The following is a 19,040-nucleotide window of genomic DNA, read 5'->3' as shown; positions in this document are numbered from 1 at the left end:
AATGGAGCTGCAGTTAGCAACCTGTAACATTTTACTGGGAATTACCTTCATTTCTCCTTCTTCTACAACTAACTGCCAATTAGCATCTCCACCCACATCCTGTAATGAGTAAGTCATGTGGTTTTGCACCATCTCTTCAACCTTGGAAAGAAAAATAAAGCCATAAGTATCCATATCCAATGCACAGACATGACATAATCTCTAAAACAGAATGGTATTCAGTTTGTTTCCGTTTAGAAACATTCTGAGAAAGCTGAGCAACCAAATGCACAAAGGTTAGTAGACTTTATATAGTGTTGAAGAGTTTAGTCCACATTCCAGGTATCACATCCAGGTTAATGACAGGGGGGAGAAACTGGGAGAAAGAAGATACTTCACTCAAATAACATATATTGGCCTAATGTCCATAAAGTGAGCAAAATAAGCATCTTCGGGAAAAACCATGCCTTCCTTTATCATAAAATGCTTCCTTACAGAGATAATGTCTTAAAACATAAAATCATGTGACACTAAGGGTAAAAGGGACACGAAGAGACAATCTAGTTCAGTGCTTCTATGTTTAAGACTACAAAGATAATAGAAAATTTGTTATATGGCAAGATTTCCCTACAAAAAGATAACAAAACCTTCATTATTTCACTGATAAATTTCACTTCTACCATGAATATAAGCCACATTAAAAAAATAACCAATCCCCCAATTAATTGACTCCAATTTCATTGTTTTACATTCTTTTAGGGAAAATGCAAATATTCATATATGTAAACATTTACAAATAATCACTTTTTAGTGTCTTCCTGTAAATTATTAACAAGTCTTTTCACTGAAATTTAAATAAAACCTGTGCTTTTAACTATCACAAATTACTCCTATACATTTTATATAAGCAAATAACACTGAGATTTCACACTCCAAGAATCCACAATCACATTCGTTGGTAAGATTTCATGTGAGTGCTATTTGCAAACTCTCCTAGTTTGAAATGTGTTTTTAAACAGAAGTGAAGTGATAAAAAGATGGTTTTTGAAGTAGTTTATCATATATGCAGAGATACTTTTTCCAAGCTCCACTTTCTAACCTTTAACTCATAATTTCATTTTATATAATAAGTTCATTAGAGAAGGCAGGAAAGAGTTGGAAATATGTATAGTATACTTCCACTTAAGTTATTTCTAAGTTTAACTACTTATTTTACATAAAATCTATTATGTTCACTAGGGATACAGAATTAGAACCAGGTTTACACATATTTTGAAATTAATACAGTGATGGTTTGAGGGCAAAAACTGCTAAAATTATTAACTCTGGGGATATAATTTTTCTACACAAGAGGATGGTATCAGTATGTTACAGTGACATGTACTTCTGCTACATGAAGTTTTCTAGTTTCAGAATGCATTCTTCCTTACAGGTATAACTTTAAGAATCTCCCTCATGGGTAATAATCATTAAAAAGTTTTTGATAAAAATTTTATACTGAGGTTCTACAATCTATTTTTGTACTAAAAAAAGCACTAACATAACATTTTATACCTTGATTCATAATCCTCAAAACCATGTGAATGGTTTTGGGTTACAGACTGGAAAGAAATTTAAAAATGTGACAAATAGTATAATCTATAATTTAAAAACTTAAAAAAAATGTTTTTTTACAATATTTATTTATTTAAGTAATCTCTACACTCAACGCAGGGCTCAGACTCATGGCCCCCAGATCACGAGTCGCATGCCAGCCAGGTACCCCATATACTTGTATAAAGGCTTCATTAGAAAATATAACTCCAGGGGCTGCCTGGAAAAATTTGTGTGCCTGTCTAATTTTGAAATCTGCTCTAAGAGAATGAGGAGGATCGACGCAGGATTTTCAAGTTATGAAGACATATAAAACGTACCTGAGTTCCCAGAGAGGAAGGAACAAAGAGAGTTCCAGTTAGTATGCATAAATAAAACAACTGCTGTAGCCCTGGCTTGATTCATTTGTCTGTGTCACACTGTAATTGGGAAAAACCTTGACCCTTTTTAGATCCAAAGATCTTAAAAATTTGTAGATATGAATATGTACTCTGTAGGTAGGACACTAGGAGTTGAGAACACCAACATCTATGATGAGATTAGAAGCAGCAAGAAATGCTTCCCAGATATAAGACTTACTTTAAGTAGACAACTTGTGAAAGAAGAATGTAAAGGATTTTACTCTGTTAAAAAACAAAGAGTTCTGTCTCAAAAAAATTTAGTGTCATATTAAGCTCTTTTGTTGGCAAGTATGCAGGTAATTGTATTTTTGTTTGGGAGATCATTCCCGCTAAGTTATTTCACGTTTGAATAATGAGCAGATATTTTTGTGTTTTGGTCCCAAAGAAAGTAGATTCCACAAATATGAAGTGAAAGCTATTTACATGTAGGTTAAAACAATGTACAGTAAGCACATTAAACATTGTCTTTTTAGACAGATGAAAAAATGGTATTACTACTGTAATTACCACTGCATCTGTGGAAAAGTGTTTAGTCTTTTGTTCTTATGTACTTCCCTGACTTAAGAGGGCTTAAAAAAGTTCAACAAAGAAATAAACAAGATGAATTTAGTGCTGTGCTTCTAGGAAATTAAAGAAATTGAAGTACCCAATTACTGTAGTCAAACTATCTCTGCAAAGCTTTCATCATGGTATCTTTATCCAGTATGGCATCTTCCTTTAGGTAATAACACTGAGATTAAGAAGAGAGGTGATACAGGTAAAATCTCACTATAATGAACTTCATGTTCACTGCAATAAAATCTGAAGTAGTAAGTGTTACTACTATTGGACCAGTATGTGTGTGTGTGTATGTCGGGCATTCGTGACCACACTGACACTTCGAATCTACCCTAAATGATCTGCTCTGTTTATTGTTTTCAGTTATGACTGCATATCAAAAATAATTGGGAAATAAGGGACCATTAAGTTGGATGACAAGAATAAACACAAGCCAAATTTATAGGTTAGTAGCCTCAAATTTTGATACACTAGGAAATAATATTAGTAATCATATCTGCTATCACTTTAAAAAACAAAAGACTGGATCAAAATCACTAAGGCAGGTTTCATCTGCTTTAATAGTGTTCACTAATTTTAATTAGGCTAAGCATAATTTCAGGAATCATGTCCTAGATTTTTTTGGACCTAGAGTTGAATATGATAAGCTGACATACACAGCATCTTAGAAAATGAACTATGAAAAATATATATAAAATAAGAGATGATGGCACACCAATTCTAGCCTTTCCTTCCACCTCCCATTTGAGTCACTCAGTATGCCATTTTAGGAGGCTAACTGGATTTTTCTAACATTATCAATACAGAAATTTTTTTTGATGACAAAACAAAAATGTAATGAACAAAAGTCTAGGAGGGTTCAAAGACTACTCAGATCTCTTTTCTCTTAGTCATGTGAAAGGAATACAACTATGCTTATTGTTACAGAGTCAGAAGGATTTGTTGGATAGAATAATTTATTAATAAAAAATTAACAGTGCACTGTTAACCCAAAAGAAAAATGGACAGGACATGAATAGTCAATTCACTGAAGAAATGCAAAAGGCCAAGAAGCAAAAATACCACTTTTAGTCTATCAGACTGGCAAAAATTAGCTGAATTATAATATTCAGTGTCAACATAACAAAAGAAAACTGAACTGGGAGTGTAGCTGGTTCAACTTTTTAAATGAACAGTTTGGCATTAAGAATAAAAAATACCTCAGTAGTGTGTATGGCTTTTGTCTTAACAATTCTACTTCTAGGAATGTATTCTAAGGAAATTGCTGGCTAAGTGTACAAAGATACACACACACACACACACACACACACACACACACACACACCTGGATGGTATATATACAGCAGTATGCCCCTGTAGCACTATTTATAATATAATATTTATTTACAATAGAGACAAACTGAAAATAAACTAAATGCTCAATATTAGGTGAATAGGTTAAGTCCCATATGCACATCCATTTTAACAGACAAGGAGATAAAGACTCATGTTTACTGATGGGAAAATGGGCTTAATCATACAAAAAAAAAAGCTGGTTACAAAACAGTACATATGAAATTGCCTACTTTGGTAGAGAAAGACAATTACTAAAGTGTGTGTGTTTATCAGTATGTGACTGAATTTACTTACTCTACCTTCTAGTTCTGCTAAATTAGAATGTATTATTGTACAGTAAACAGGGGAGGGGTTAAATAAATAATTACCACAATAATAAAATATCACTATGGACATAAAGCGGGGATAGAGCTTAACTGCCAGAGCCCAAGTCTGCTAATGACAACAAATACTTTGGCAAGGACAATAAATACTTGAAGAACTCAATGTCATTTTTCTGTAACTTTGCCTCTTTTGGCATATAAAACAGTACAATAATTAAAAGCTAAAAACAGAATCTGAATTATCACGAGCATCATACTAGAAAAAATTTCACCAGAAAGATCTTTCTCCACGTATACACATGATTTACACAAAATATGAAAAAGTATGCTACAATCTGGCAGTCTTGCAAAAATCTGGTCACCTGTGTCTCAGTAATATATTCATCTATACTTGAATGATTTCAGCGGTTTTAAAGCTCTGTAGCTTGGGTCCAAGGTCTGCATTCTGAAGTCTTAATTCTTAGGCATCTATTATAGCTTACACTCTTTTACTGCTCTCATTACATTTTCACTTATAGCCTGTGTATTCCTATAATTTGAGGGAAAATGGTGATCAGTACTGATGAGCTTTAGTCTGTTACTTTATTATTTTAATGTAAGGTGGAGCGTAGTAGAATAAACCAAAGTATCCCAGTATTATCTAGTTTTGTCACCGGTTTATTGTGAATATGAGATGCTTTTAAAAAGCTTGCATAAATGAACAAAATTAAGAAATACTGGAATAGGTTTGCTTCTGGGCGATTTCTGATGCAGAACTGATACATCTCTTACTCAAAAAAGTTCAAGGAGAAAAAAAGCAGCAAAAGTCAAAAAAATACATTTTGAGCCTTAACCTTAATTTTCTTCTTTACTGCATAGTTAAAAAACAAATGTAAACTAAGAAACCTGTTCTAAATTATGACTTTAAAAAACATTTACTGGAATACAGTTGACCCTTGAACAACACGAGTCTGAACTGCACAGGTCCACTTATATGTGGATTTGTATCAATAAATACAGAGCAGTACTGTAAATGTATTTTCTCTTCTTTACAATTTTCTTAATAACATTTTCTTTTCTCTAAGTTACCTTATTGTAAGACTATAGTATATGATATATATAACATATAAAATATATTAATCAACTGTTTATATTATTAACGATTAGTAGTTAAGTTTTGGGGAAGTCAAAAGTTATATGTGGTGCCCCAACTCCCACGTTGTTCAAGGGTCAAGTGTACTCTGACAGAGAAAAAATAATGTAGAAATTTTTGATTATTCAAAGAAACTGTTATTATTATAATAGCTAATAAGCAACTATATAATAGCTAATAAAAGCTCACACTTATCCAGCATTTCCAACATGCCAGGCTCTAGCCAGATCACAGTTCTAGCTAAATTACAGAAGTGAAGCACAGAAGAGTTAGAAAAGTTGTCCAAGGGGCGCCTGGGTGGCACAGCGGTTAAGCGTCTGCCTTCGGCTCAGGGTGTGATCCCGGCGTTATGGGATCGAGCCCCACATCAGGCTCCTCCACTAGGAGCCTGCTTCTTCCTCTCCCACTCCCCCTGCTTGTGTTCCCTCTCTCGCTGGCTGTCTCTATCTCTGTCGAATAAAATAAAATAAAATCTTTAAAAAAAAAAAAAAAAAAAGAAAAGTTGTCCAAGATCATGCAACTAACTGGGATTTAAACTCAGTCATTCTGACTAGAGAGCTCAGCTTCTTTTTTTTTTTTTTTTAATGATTTTTTTATTATTATTATTATTATATTATGTTAGTCACCATACAGTACATCCCCGGTTTCCGATGTAAGGCTCGATGATTCATTAGTTGTGTATAACACCCAGTGCACCATGCAATATGTGCCCTCCTTACTACCCATCACCGGTCTATCCCATTCCCCCGCCCCCCTCCCCTCTGAAGTCCTCAGTTTGTTTCTCATAGTCCATAGTCTCTCATGTTTCATTCCCCCTTCTGATTACCCCCCCTTTCTTTATCCCTCTCTTCCCCTACCGATCATCCTAGTTCTTATGTTCCATAGATGAGAGAAATCATATGATAGTTGTCTTTCTCTGCTTGACTTATTTCACTTAGCATTATCTCCTCCAGTGCTGTCCATGTTGTAGCAAATGTTGAGAACTCATTCTTTCTGATAGCTGAGTAATATTCCATCGTATATATGGACCACAACTTCTTAATCCAGTCATCTGTTGAAGGGCATCTCGGCTCCTTCCACAATTTAGCTATTGTGGACATTGCTGCTATGAACATTGGGGTGCATATGGCCCTTCTCTTCGCTATGTCTGTATCTTTGGGGTAAATACCCAGTAGTGCAATGGCTGGGTCATAGGGTAGAGAGCTCAGCTTCTTAACATAAGGTAACATGATGTAATGCAATAAAATACAATCAACATAAAGATACAAAGCTGAATGGCAAAGATAGAAGAATTGAAAAATTTTAAAAACTAATGCTGATACTAAAAAACATTCCTTTGATAATATTTTGACTTTACTATGAGGGCAGAGACCGCAAGCATCTAGCTTCCTGTCTTAAATTCCTAAATACTTAGTGATGTACCTGAACAGGAATATTAATTTATAATATCCAAGGGTAATTTGCATAACAAATAAAATCAGTTCAACGGAGCTTAGTATGACAAGAGTAATGAGACAAATATTTAAAAGATACTTCCTTGTTGAATTATGAGGTACTTTAAATTAGATTAGAAGTGAGACTGCTGAAACCTGCTTTTATGCTGTAACATATTCTGTAAACCATGTTCATCAAAGTTGCGGAATCCTGTCTGAAGAAACAGATACTACACGATATTTAAAAACCAGGTATCTTCTGCTTGTTTCAATTCAGTTCGAACTCTTTCAGGAGTACCTCCTATATGGCAAAATTCCAAGCTATTCACAGCAGAGGATACAAAGGGCACATGCAAGCCTGACAGAGGAACTATTTAGTAGATAAGGAAGGCCTTTTTAATGCTTATTGTTACTATTTAAAATTCGAAACCAAAGCAAGTGTCCTAACCAAAAGATATCTAGGAACTGGGAAAGCAGGCGGAAATATAGCACAGAAAGACTCAAGTCCACTCTATACAGTCATACAGTACCTGGGAGCTGAATCTGTGAACATCGTCAGAGGCACTGACTAGATCAATGGAAGACATGGAGGAAGAGCGACTATAGGGCTACCAGAGACAGACAAAGAAAAAACCAAGTAATCAGAACAAAGGCACAACAGAGCATTCAGTACCAACTTCCAAACACAAGATAAAGAAAGAGAGAACAAAGCACTATATGAAACAAGCTCAGCAGCAAGTGCTGACTTCATGCACCTATTATGGTTTATGCTCCAAAATCTTTCTAAAAAGAATGCAATGCTTCCAATAATACAAAATAATATCACTTAACCCCAAAGAAAAAAGTGATTTAACATAACTGGCTCTGCTTCTGGTTAGCTATTTTAGACCAGCCATTTCCTATCCACCCCCATCCCCCCATTCTCCTTAAACAAAAAAGAAAACATTACATTCAGAAGATTTCTAACTGTTTTGGAGGATGTATATGGAAGAAAGTATACAATACCAAAAAATCTTATTCCTAAATTCAAGAAAAGGGAAAACTAATACAACAAGATAGTTCCATCAACAGTGAAGAACAATATATATTTCCAATAAATTCTGACATCAGCTTACCTTTTGGACAAATCTATGAGTCCCCACGGAAGAAAAGGCATCTCCAGATGGCATGGATGTAGGCCAGTGTAATCTGACCTTTTCACTCTGCGACTAAGAAAACATAGAATGTTAGGTGGGAACGTTTTAAAGTGTACTTTGCAGCTTAAGAATGAATAAATAACCTGAAACTACCAACATTTAATGACTGAACACTTCCGTACTTATAAATACGAATTACAAAAATAACCCTGAAGGTACAAGCCTTCCTTGCCATGCCCCGACACCTACTTCATGTATTCTAACTCAATCTCTTCTTTCAGACTCCATAGATACCACCTTTGACTAGGGGTTAGTTCTTTGAATTTGTCAGACTCTCCAATACCAGTATGGCATTATTTACCACAAATCTTTATTAACACTGCTGTTGAAGTAATTTCTTATATCCAAACTCTGGCCAAATTATTCTAATCATTCTACTTCATCAGGGTTGTGCAGAGCCATACCATCTCAACCACTGTCTTTTGCTTCAGTTGCATTACAAAGAACACAGCACAGATATCTTTATCTCCTCTCCATGAAGGTGTTTGGTCTTCAACCCACTGTGTCACTCCTGTTAGGCTGCCACTTAACTTCCTTCCTCCTCCTGAACTTGCCCTGTTTCCTCTCACTTATTCAATATCTTCTAAATATAAAGTACCAGAAGCTGTGCTGTGTTGTGTGTGTGCTCATCTTCTAACTATGCAGGAGACAAGTGGTAATTTCTGTTCAACACTATCTGAACAGAACTGCTAAGACCTCATTTCTCACTCACTACTTCACTAAAAATTTCTTTCCTTATGTTGATAAATAATGTAGAATAATGTAAACTCAAAAATGTGTCACTGAAGAATACCTAAGTAGTGGCTGTGCTGTTAGTAGTCCTGTGCAAAATCTATTGCGTACAATGAGGGAAATGATCTGAATCTTTGGAACTAATTTCATGGATTACTGACGCTTACTATTCTACAGCATTACCACACTATAATTATCCTTGTGATATCAACATGCCCATTAGGCAAGGAAGATCATGGTCTGTTTAATAACCCATTTTGCAGAATATCTACCACAGCGTCAAGAACAGACTGAAATTAAATAGCCCCATGAGTATCTCTTTTTTCTAAAGTTTACAGAAGTTTTCATCTATCCTCTTAACCTCCAACTCAACCACCATATTCTGTAAAGTAGCATTTTAGAGCCAGAAGGGAAGATTTGAGCCATCCTGTGTAACTCCTTGTTTTATATATTAGAAAACCAAGGTCCAGAGAATTTAAGCAGTAAGTGTAGAGCTACATAGTTATTAGTCACTGGCAAGACTTAAGATTAAAGTTGTCTTGACCTACTCTCCCCCAAAATACCACAACTTAGATTAAAACAAAAACAAAAATAAAACAAAACTCCAAAATGAAGGAAAAAAAAATCCCCAACATTTAAAAAGCCAAACACAAAGACAGTCCTTCAGGTAATACTTTAGGCATCCAAAAATGGAGCTCATTTAGGAATTGAAAACTTCCATTCTTATTGAACGCTGCATAGCATCTTTTTTGGGCATAAAAAATGACTAATAAGCTTTATAAATTAATGTAACAAAAACTTTTCATCACTGATTTAGAAAAAAAAATAATGAAAGAGAAACACAAAAAGCAAAAGTCATTATTGCAAGTGATTTACCCTCAGGGAGACAGACCAGTAATTGAGCATAATGGCCATGACTACCTCAGCAATGACAGGAATGAAAGAGCCAACTTTTCTATGCAAGTTCATTTGTAGTATAACTGATAGACCTAGGTATTTATTTGCACGATGCTTAAAGCCCTGGGAAGAATAACTAAAATTCAGCCTTAAGTACCATCTAGTGGTAATATATGGTAACTGCATTGTTGCAGAATAAAAGGAGGCAAAGGATCAAATTAATCCTGAGATTAGAGTTTGAAGGATTTAAGAAATGTTTTTCTTCAACTTCCACAGAAAGAGCTGGGTATAAGCATTGTGAATTTGACAATGATAAAATACTGAGCAAAGTTAAAAATGAGGAAGAAGGTGAAGTTAGTGAAAGCAATAAAGGAGTTAAATTCTTGGTCATCTTCCTTGTGAATTCATATGGTTGGTACTTGTGACACAGAGAAATCCACAGATTGTTTCACTCAGATTAAACATATGCTTGTTTTTAATAGAAAGATAATAAAGTTGGATACTTCAAGGGGAATAGGCAGAATATTTCCATTTAGTTTCGTGTTAATTATGCATGATTCCGTTAAGCCATCAGTGGTCTCCTATTTTGCTTAGAAATTCATACACGAAGGAACTGACTTGTAAAGATTCTTCTACATTTGTGACTCAGCACAGACACAGTTCATCTTCTAGGTTCACAGTTCATTTCTATTAGGTTCAGAGTTTTCAAATTCCATTTAAATCAAATAACACACATCAAGGAATGCCTAGTGTTAGAATTTTTAATAAAAGATATACCTGTTCCTCTATTTTATCTTGTCTGTCAAGAGCAGCTTCAACAGCATCAAAGAACTCTTCTTCATTAATCAGGCTGTTTGGACCTTCCTATTCAAACACGGGAGAAAAAAATCACTTAATCAAAAAAACCAGAAAAAATTTTCCTTATTAAAAAGCAACTTAAAAAAAAAAAACAACCCTTTTATCTCAGCATGCTTACCAAAGAAAAGAGCTACTCATTGCTAAATCTACGGACACATCAGTCTTTATCTTACTTGCCCTATTAGCAGCATTTTTTATGTGAACGACACTCTTTGAAGAGTGCTCTCCCCCCTTGGATTCCTAACTTCCCAGTTCCTCTCTATCCAAGCCTCTTCTTAGGACTCCCTTAAATTAAATGTGGGTGTTCCTCAGGGTTCCACGCTTGCTCTCCCCACAGCACTTATTCATTTCTAAGGCTTTAATCATCATGAGATGATTCCCAAATTACAGCCTATCCATCTCTCTCCTAAGTGTTAGACCTTAGCATCCAATAATACTTAAGACCTCCTCAGGTTAATGCTGCAGTTCACATGCAACATGTCTAACACCTGTTTCTTCCCCTACCTCTAAACAAATCTAAGGCAGAACACCGGGTCTGTTTTCCCATTACATAGGTAGGGCCCTCAGGCAGGATCCTGTATACCCCCCATGTCTAGTACAGTGCTACACACACACACACACTTTACTTATATATATAAGTATATAGTAAATCTTAAGGAATGAATTTAGATTAAAAAGTAATTTCTGAAGCTACAGATGACAGAAACATTTAAGTTTTGTTCAACAATAAGAACATCAAAATGTCTGATTAGAACCAAAATAGGGTCAAAATCTGAATTAGTGTCTAAAATCCATACAACCGTAGTACTCACACAAGAAAATACAGATGGCTCAAAATATCAAAAGGAAGGGGAAAAAAAGTATAAAAAACAGAGGCCCTGAAGGCCCTAGTTTACTTAAGAACTGGATATTTAACTTGATACCACAGGGGGTCAGTGAGAAAAAACCTCAAGTACCCTTAACCATTTTCTTCATTCAAAGAGAAAGAGGGAAGTACATTTCAGATGGATGGAAAAATGATTGTTTATTCAACAAATGCCACTAAAATAAAATACAGATTCCTACATTATACCATAATCTTAAAAAACCCAGATGTACTAACAATATATTTAGAAGAGACCATTAAAAAATTAAAAATCCAGTAAATACAATTATTTAAAGTAGGGAATGCTTTTAAAAGCATGATACCAAATGTTGGATTAAGTACATCAAAAAACTGAGGGATTAATTACATAAAAAGTATAAAACTTTTATATGACAAAACCAACAAACAAAAGTTAAAAAAACTAAAAAAGGAAAAAAAATAATTGAAAAATGAAAAGCTAATCATCCACATCTTCTAAATCAACAGGAGAAAAAACCTCAAAACCAAATAAAAATATTAAGGGACATGGATAAGTGAGTCATTAAAGAAGAAAATCAAAACCAGTAAACTTTTTTTTAAGAAAATCTAAATCATATCAATAAATAAGCAATTTTAAAACATCTGAAACTGGTTAACAAATGTACTTATTATTATTAGCACAACATCCCTCCTTCTTCCATCCTGCTTTTTTTCCCACCCCCTTTCCCCCCCAAAACCCTTGTTGACAGAGGTGAAGATAAACAAGCATACAATTACACTTACATATAGGCTGGTAGGAGATAAACCGGTACCATATATTGTTAAATTAAACACACAGGCTTTTTTGTGTTTTCTATAATCTTCCTACATGAACATCTGGTTTTACTTACAAAAAAAAAATTAGGTAATTTAAAAAAGGTGACAGTACACCCCCAAAATAAACCAAAAAGAGCAAACAATCTGCTTAGCTTCAGAATAAAAATTAAAATTGTAATAGCTTATACTTCAGTAACCTTGTTTTTTTAAAACCCTGAGGGTAGCTAATTATATGATTTTTACACATTCTAGAAGGAATAATTGACGGTTTAATAATCAATTTGAAGTATTACAGCTCAAGTCTCATCATTATGAATTTCCACACCTGGAAATCAATTCCAACATAAAACATAGTCAATAGTAACTCTATGTTTTTTCCTCTCTAAAATAAAAACAGCGAGAACTTTTTCTTCAATTTTCTTTTCCTTTTTTTTTTTTTTTTTAAAGATTTATCAATTTATTTCAGAGAGAGAGTAAGTGCAAAAGAGTGGGGGAGTGGCAGAGGGAGGGAATCTTCAAGCAGAAGTCCTCCTGAGCACAAAGCCCAACTTGGGGCCTTGATCTCAAGATCCATGAGATCCTGACCTGAGCCGAAACCAAGAGTCAGACACTTAACTGACTGAGCCACCCAGACGACCCTCTTCTATTTTTTTAAATATAAACTAACCACAATTAAGTTTTTTAAAGATTTTGTTTATTTATTTGAGAGAGAGAGAGCACGAGCTTTGGGGAGGGGCAGAGGGAGAAGCAGACTCCCTGCTAAGCAGGGAGCCAGATGTGGGGCTCCATCCCAGGACCCTGGGATCATGACCCAAGCCAAAGGTAGACGCCCAACTGAATAAGCCTCCGAGGCACACCTAACCATAATTATTTTAACATTCTACTTCTATCTTGATGCCCATTACCACTTCATTTTTTAAAATGTTCATTTCAGGAATATCAACAATGTTAGTGACTACTACCAAATATACTACCAAATATATTTCTTATAGCTTTTTCCCTCTAAAGAAATATCATGGAAAAACAGCTCATAAAATATTAATATCTGTGTGTATGTATGGAGATGGAAAACTTATTAATCACTTAACAAAGAGACAAAAGAGGAAAGAAATTGGTTTCAGATATTTTCAAACAATAAGGACAAGGCAATGAGGATAGGTAGAGCTCTGATAATGGACAAGACGTCATAGTATATACAGCACACACTAAAATCTTTTTGTCTGTATAGTACTCAGGGTTTTCTTCCATAAATTGCTTTTATTTAAAAAAAATAATTAGAAGATAACATTAAAAATTAACATCCTCCACAGGAAAGATAAAAACTTGTCCTGTAAAGCAGACAGGCTTAATAAACGAGTCTTTGAAAAGCCTACACTAAATTTTGTAGTCAATAAAAAAAAATCTATTTCAGAGTAAGCCTAACATTTATCTATTATGAAATATACATTTAATTAATTAAACACTGAAGAACATACTACATATCTAGAATATTTAAAAGCTGTAAAAGTAATATTTAAAAATTAATCACTTCTGCAACAGATAAGGCCTGTATTTTCCTCCTTCTAAAATCAAAATATATATTCATACCTCATAATCTGGCCCTCCAAAGTGGGATTTTTTCTTCAGTTCTGTCACAGCATTTTTGTATGCTTCCTCTATTCTTCTTCTCTTCTCAGTTTCCTGTTTTTTGTTTTTTGTTTTTTTTAAAAAGCAAGTGAAAAATTATCATTTGAGGTGGGGATTTTCTCTGCATTTCACTGAAATTTTATAATTTGGCCAAACAACAACAAAACCCCACTTTATTCCTATGACAAATGAGCTTGATTCTGCCCAAGAAAACACTTTTTCTCTGAGCTATACATTACACACAAGCTACTATTTAAATCACCACTAAGATCCACCTTATAGGTAGGTTACAAATTTAGACGGATTAAGTAACTACCAAAGTATCTACACACACACAAAAAAAAGATAAACACCACAGAAATGCCTACAATGTATTCATGTGTTTGCTTCCCCCCAGTAAAAGCTGTATCTATTTTGCTTTAAAGAAAAAAAGCAATGGATATCAGGAAGAAAATAACTCAATTAACAGGTGAAATCAATGAACTTTAATATATTCTAAGAAAGATAAATTTCTAGTACTTTCCCACTGCTGGTTAAAACTATTTCAGGGCTGAAAAAGAGCTTAGATTTCTACTTTAACCCTCTCTTTATTTATTTTATTTTTTTAAAAGATTTTATTTATTTATTTGACAGAGACAGACAGCCAGTGAGAGAGAGAACATAAGCAGAGGGAGTGGGAGAGGAAGAAGCAGGCTCTTAGCGGAGGAGCCTGATGTGGGGCTCGATCCCAGAACACTGGGATCACACCCTGAGCCAAAGGCAGACGCTTAACGACTGTGCCACCCAGGCGCCCCTAACCCTCTCTTTAATCTACAGTTCTAAGAGGTTAAAAGACCCAAGGTCAATACTTAAAAGAAAAAGGTTGGCTCTGGCACCAATCTCAAACTTATTTCTACAACAATGGATTGCACAGGTCAAATCTGATAACCGAAGTCTTACAAGCTTGTAAGGCACCTAATGTCTTTATTCCCTTACCTCAAATACGTAAAGGCTAAATTAAAGTCCACATGAACTCACACAAAGCTAACTATTTCCAAATACCCTATCTGAATTAAAGCTCATGCAAATCAGTGAATTAGTTCATTAGAACCAAAGGGTAATTTTTGCATACTCAAGAGAAAGCAGGTCTATAGATCCACCAGAATCGCTAAAATTAAAAAACAAAATAAAGAAATACCCACAAAAACCTGACAATACCAAGTGTTGCCAACAGTGAAGAGCAAATGAATTCTCATCTATTGCTGGTGGAAGTATAAACTGATATAATCACTTTGGAAAATTGTTTGCCAATATCCACTGCGGCTAGCACACACCCCATGAACAAACAATTCTACCGCTAGCTATATACCCAAGAGAAATGAGTGCATATCCACCAAAAGCTAGGTACAGGAACGCTCACAGCAGCTTTATTCACAATAGCCAAAATAAAAACACCTAAGTGTCTATCAACAGAAAGAAACGATAAACAAATTGAAGTCATAAAAAGAATAAACTACCAGTAAATGTAACAACATGAATGAACCTTAGAGTCAATGCTGAAGGGGAAAAAAAGGCAAACACAAGAGTGTATATGGTCACCTCTTGAGATGGTGGCATGGTATGGACCAGGGAGGCATGCAGGAACCTTACAAGTGCTACAAAAATTCTTTATCTTAATCTAAGTGGTGGTTATAGGGGTGTATACATATGCATAAAAATCATCAAGCAGTATACTATTTACAACTGGTGCACCTCACCATATTTATGCTATACCTTAATTTTCAAAACTGAACACAACAAAAACATACAGCACAACAATAATATTCAAAGGATTAAGGGAAAATGAAAAAGCATGTGAAATTTCACACGAGAGCCTATTAATGTAAGCAAACATCGTCAATGAATAGACAGTCTCTTGTTAACTAAAATTGTTTAATCTCACAATTTTTGGTCCTCTTGGACATGATTACCTAACAATTAAGTATACTTCTATAATAGAAAGGATTGTTATTACAGGTAACCAAGAAAAATCATCACCACTAGATACTAATTTTCTATTATTTGGCTGAAAGAATGGAACTGACATCAGAAATCGAAGTATAAATAATTCTGCTATCAAATAGCTGTTATTATATCACTTATTACCTATTTAATTGCTCTCATTAGATTAAGCTCCTTGAGGGGCAATTTCCTGTTTATTGCTGTTTTCCCATTTCTAGCCTAGAGCTTAGCACAATACAAGCATACAGATACTTTCTGAATGAAACAGAAATTTCAATTAAACAATATTAAATTATCATTGTACTTTCCTTCCCAATTATATAAATTACTTAAAAGACGTATTTGTTGATAAAAAACACTTTCCATTCAAGAACTTTCTATTCCTTATAAAGTGTGTGCATACATACATATGTACATGTATGTACACCACACATATACATGCATACATAGGTATACACACACAAATACATACTGCATATCAAACATACCCACACTCTTACATTTCATATAAAATGTAACTGGAATCCCATTTCAACTTAGAAAATTATAGTGAAGAGGTGAGTAAGATTCGACATCAGACCTGCAAAAGACTAAAATGCAGGAGTTTCTCAATTTCAATTAATATTGCCATTTTTTGTGGCTTTTCTTTGCTTACACGTTGCATAGGAAAGCAACAAAATTATTTTTTCACGGATCCTTTATTGCTCCTCAAAAAAGAAAAAGGATAAGACTGACAACAATGAAGGTAAGCAGAAGTCCACCTCCCTTTTCAGCACTCCAAGTAAGAAACCTGATTGCTGAAAGGATGGGAAAGCCATGTTTCATTTTTAATGAGTATTTTTCAGGTAGTGTGATTAGAATATATGAATGAAGATGATGATCCCTTAGTGAAGGATTAAAGGACGAGAGACTGAAAAATTAAGAGAAAGGTGCCAGAAGGTTTGAAATAAGCTAGTCTGGCCAAGCTGAACGATTCACTTGAACTATTAATCTAATGGAATTAAGGGGTTGTCCTGTTTTCTCAACACATAACTTTTTGGTGTACATGGAATCTTCTAAAAATTCAATTTGATCCATACTGGCAGAGAGCTGAAAGCTCTGAAGATAAAATAGTTTGACTCCAGAATAATGAAATGTCCGTACCTTAAACATTTTCACTGTTTGTTTTTAAAGAATATTTATTACCAGTCAATATGGTTTACTGTCACCTACACTTGAGAATTCTTTTCTTCTAAAGAGAGGGACTTCCTTAAATACACAGTATTAATCAAATCCTGTGGCCATTCTGCCATTATATCAGTGGTAACATTGCTTTACCTACTTTCCTGCTCCAATTGATAAGACCTTCAAATACTACAAGCAATTTGACTCATTCATGAATGACAAGATTCTGACTAATGTTGGGCCCAGTATTCAGAGCTGAAATACAAAATAGAGTAAAACTCTTCCAATTGCTACTTAGCAACTCTGGTCCAGTCTCTGGGCCTCTCAGCTCCTTCTATAATATAGTGGCATTAGACCAGAACTAAATCTTCCAGGACATGTTTCAGTTCTAACGTTTTATTATTTTGCTGATGTCAAATTCTAAAGAGAAGTTTTCCTACTAAACAAATTCACTGAGCCATAGTTGACACTAGGAACTAAAGATTCATATTGTAATGTTACTATCAGTGCTGAAGTTTAAACAAAGGTGGAAGTAGGTGAACATGAGGCAAATGTTCAATGAACAACATATGTTAAATAATAGCACAATGACCCTGTAATGTATACATGGCTACAAATGCACTAAGTTATGTTTAGCTTTATAAGTTGGTGTTTCAGTTCATATAACTTAAATGCAGCTTCACATATTTCACAATAAAGCTAGGTAATGTTAACTGGCTCATCATTTCTATTCCAAGGCATTACTATTACTACTACAAAAATTTCTGTATTAAAATCCTACCACAAATTTGTGTTGTAACTGAATACACAACTGGTAAATCTCACTAGGAAAATGAGTTTGAGATGCCTACAAAGTTTCAGAGGAGTAGTACCCCCTGCTACTTCTACCAATCCCAATAGATTTTTCCCTAAGAAGTTAGTTTAAATGTTCAATCAATATATAAAGTTGAAATAAAATCAGATTATTTTTTAAAAAGAAGAAAAACTAGACTTACCTTATCCAGTCTCTTTTGCCAGCTGTCCTCACGTTTTACCATTAGTTCAATACAATGAGAAAGTGTAGCAAGGATTCCAGCAGTAGTTGCTTTAAAAGTTATCGCCTCCCCTTTAAAGTCTATACCATTAATTCCTCTTGGTGTTACATGTGGAAATACTGAAAAAAAAAAAAAAGTTACTCACTGAAAATCTTTCTAATGAAGAAATAATTCTTCATCAAAACTTAAAACTAGAAAATGTTTAAAACCCAGCAAGTCAGAGCAGGCTTTTGGATTATAATTCCCCTCTTGTTGGCCAACATATAAAAATTTCCATTCCATACTCCATAAGTAAAGAAGCTTGTGGCAGCATATGTACTTTCATATGTTTTTTTCTGAATTCTGTTTCCTGAAATCTATTTGCTGTACTGCACCCAGTGAATAAAGTAGTAGGAGGAATAATACTTTAACAATAACACCCTGACAGCTTAAAGCGGGACCAAATTACAGCCAGAAATACCTTACATTTTGAGAGACCTAAAATTTAAAAAATACCTAACGATGAACTATAGAACTGAATAAGGTAATGTAAAACTTTTAAATAAACATCCAAAATAAAGTCTGAGACCAATGCATACATTAAATGGCTCTTATGTTTGTATTTTATAATTTTAACTCAGAGTTCACCTTTGAATTAATGAAAAATCTTACAACTCACAAGATGCAAGCAAGAGAGCATAGTACCTTATATTCTTAACTAATAAGAAACCGTTCCAACAGAATGCTTATAAGTGAAATAATGATATTTTGAACTTTAAAAACTCATATGTAGATATGACAGCAAAGGTACAATCCACAAAAGAATAAATTGATAAAGTGAACTTCATCAAAATTTAAAATTTCTGCTCTTAAAAGTATTGTTAAAAGAATGAAAGTAATGTAGAATGAATAAGTCTACAGGTCTAATGTATGGCGTGATGACTACACTTAGTAATACTGTACTGAATACTGGAAATTTGCTGAGACAGATTTCAGGAGCTCTCATTACAAACAAAAATGTCACTATGTGAGGAGATGATAAATAGCTTGACTGAAGTAATCATTTCATTTTGAATATCAAATCATGTTATTTATCTTAAATACATGTAATTTCCATTTTTAAAAACTTCCAAAAAGAGAAGAGACAAGCCACAGACTAT

General features: G+C 34.2%; 1 protein-coding gene across 3 annotated transcripts in view; it reads right to left on the bottom strand.

Annotated features, from left to right (window-relative positions):
• The window catches only part of CERT1 (ceramide transporter 1), a 98,583-nt gene that overhangs the window by 14,695 nt on the left and 64,848 nt on the right, over nucleotides 1-19,040 (bottom strand). For 2 of the 3 annotated variants that reach the window (XM_087862064.1, XM_045809737.2), the window contains 6 exons: nucleotides 17,863-18,020; nucleotides 13,685-13,777; nucleotides 10,357-10,443; nucleotides 7,870-7,962; nucleotides 7,285-7,362; nucleotides 46-141 (listed from right to left, as the gene is read on the bottom strand). In XM_087862064.1, the coding sequence (XP_087718190.1) occupies nucleotides 46-141; nucleotides 7,285-7,362; nucleotides 7,870-7,962; nucleotides 10,357-10,443; nucleotides 13,685-13,777; nucleotides 17,863-18,020 (605 nt within the window). The remainder of the gene's footprint in view (nucleotides 1-45; nucleotides 142-7,284; nucleotides 7,363-7,869; nucleotides 7,963-10,356; nucleotides 10,444-13,684; nucleotides 13,778-17,862; nucleotides 18,021-19,040) is intronic. The other variant, XM_045809736.2, reaches the window with a different exon arrangement.

The sequence above is a fragment of the Ursus americanus genome, chromosome 5 (assembly GCF_024610735.1).
Source record: "Ursus americanus isolate L20-20 chromosome 5, mUrsAme1.1.p, whole genome shotgun sequence".
Classification (NCBI taxonomy): domain Eukaryota; kingdom Metazoa; phylum Chordata; class Mammalia; order Carnivora; family Ursidae; genus Ursus; species Ursus americanus.
This window is presented reverse-complemented; position numbering and strand designations above follow the sequence as displayed.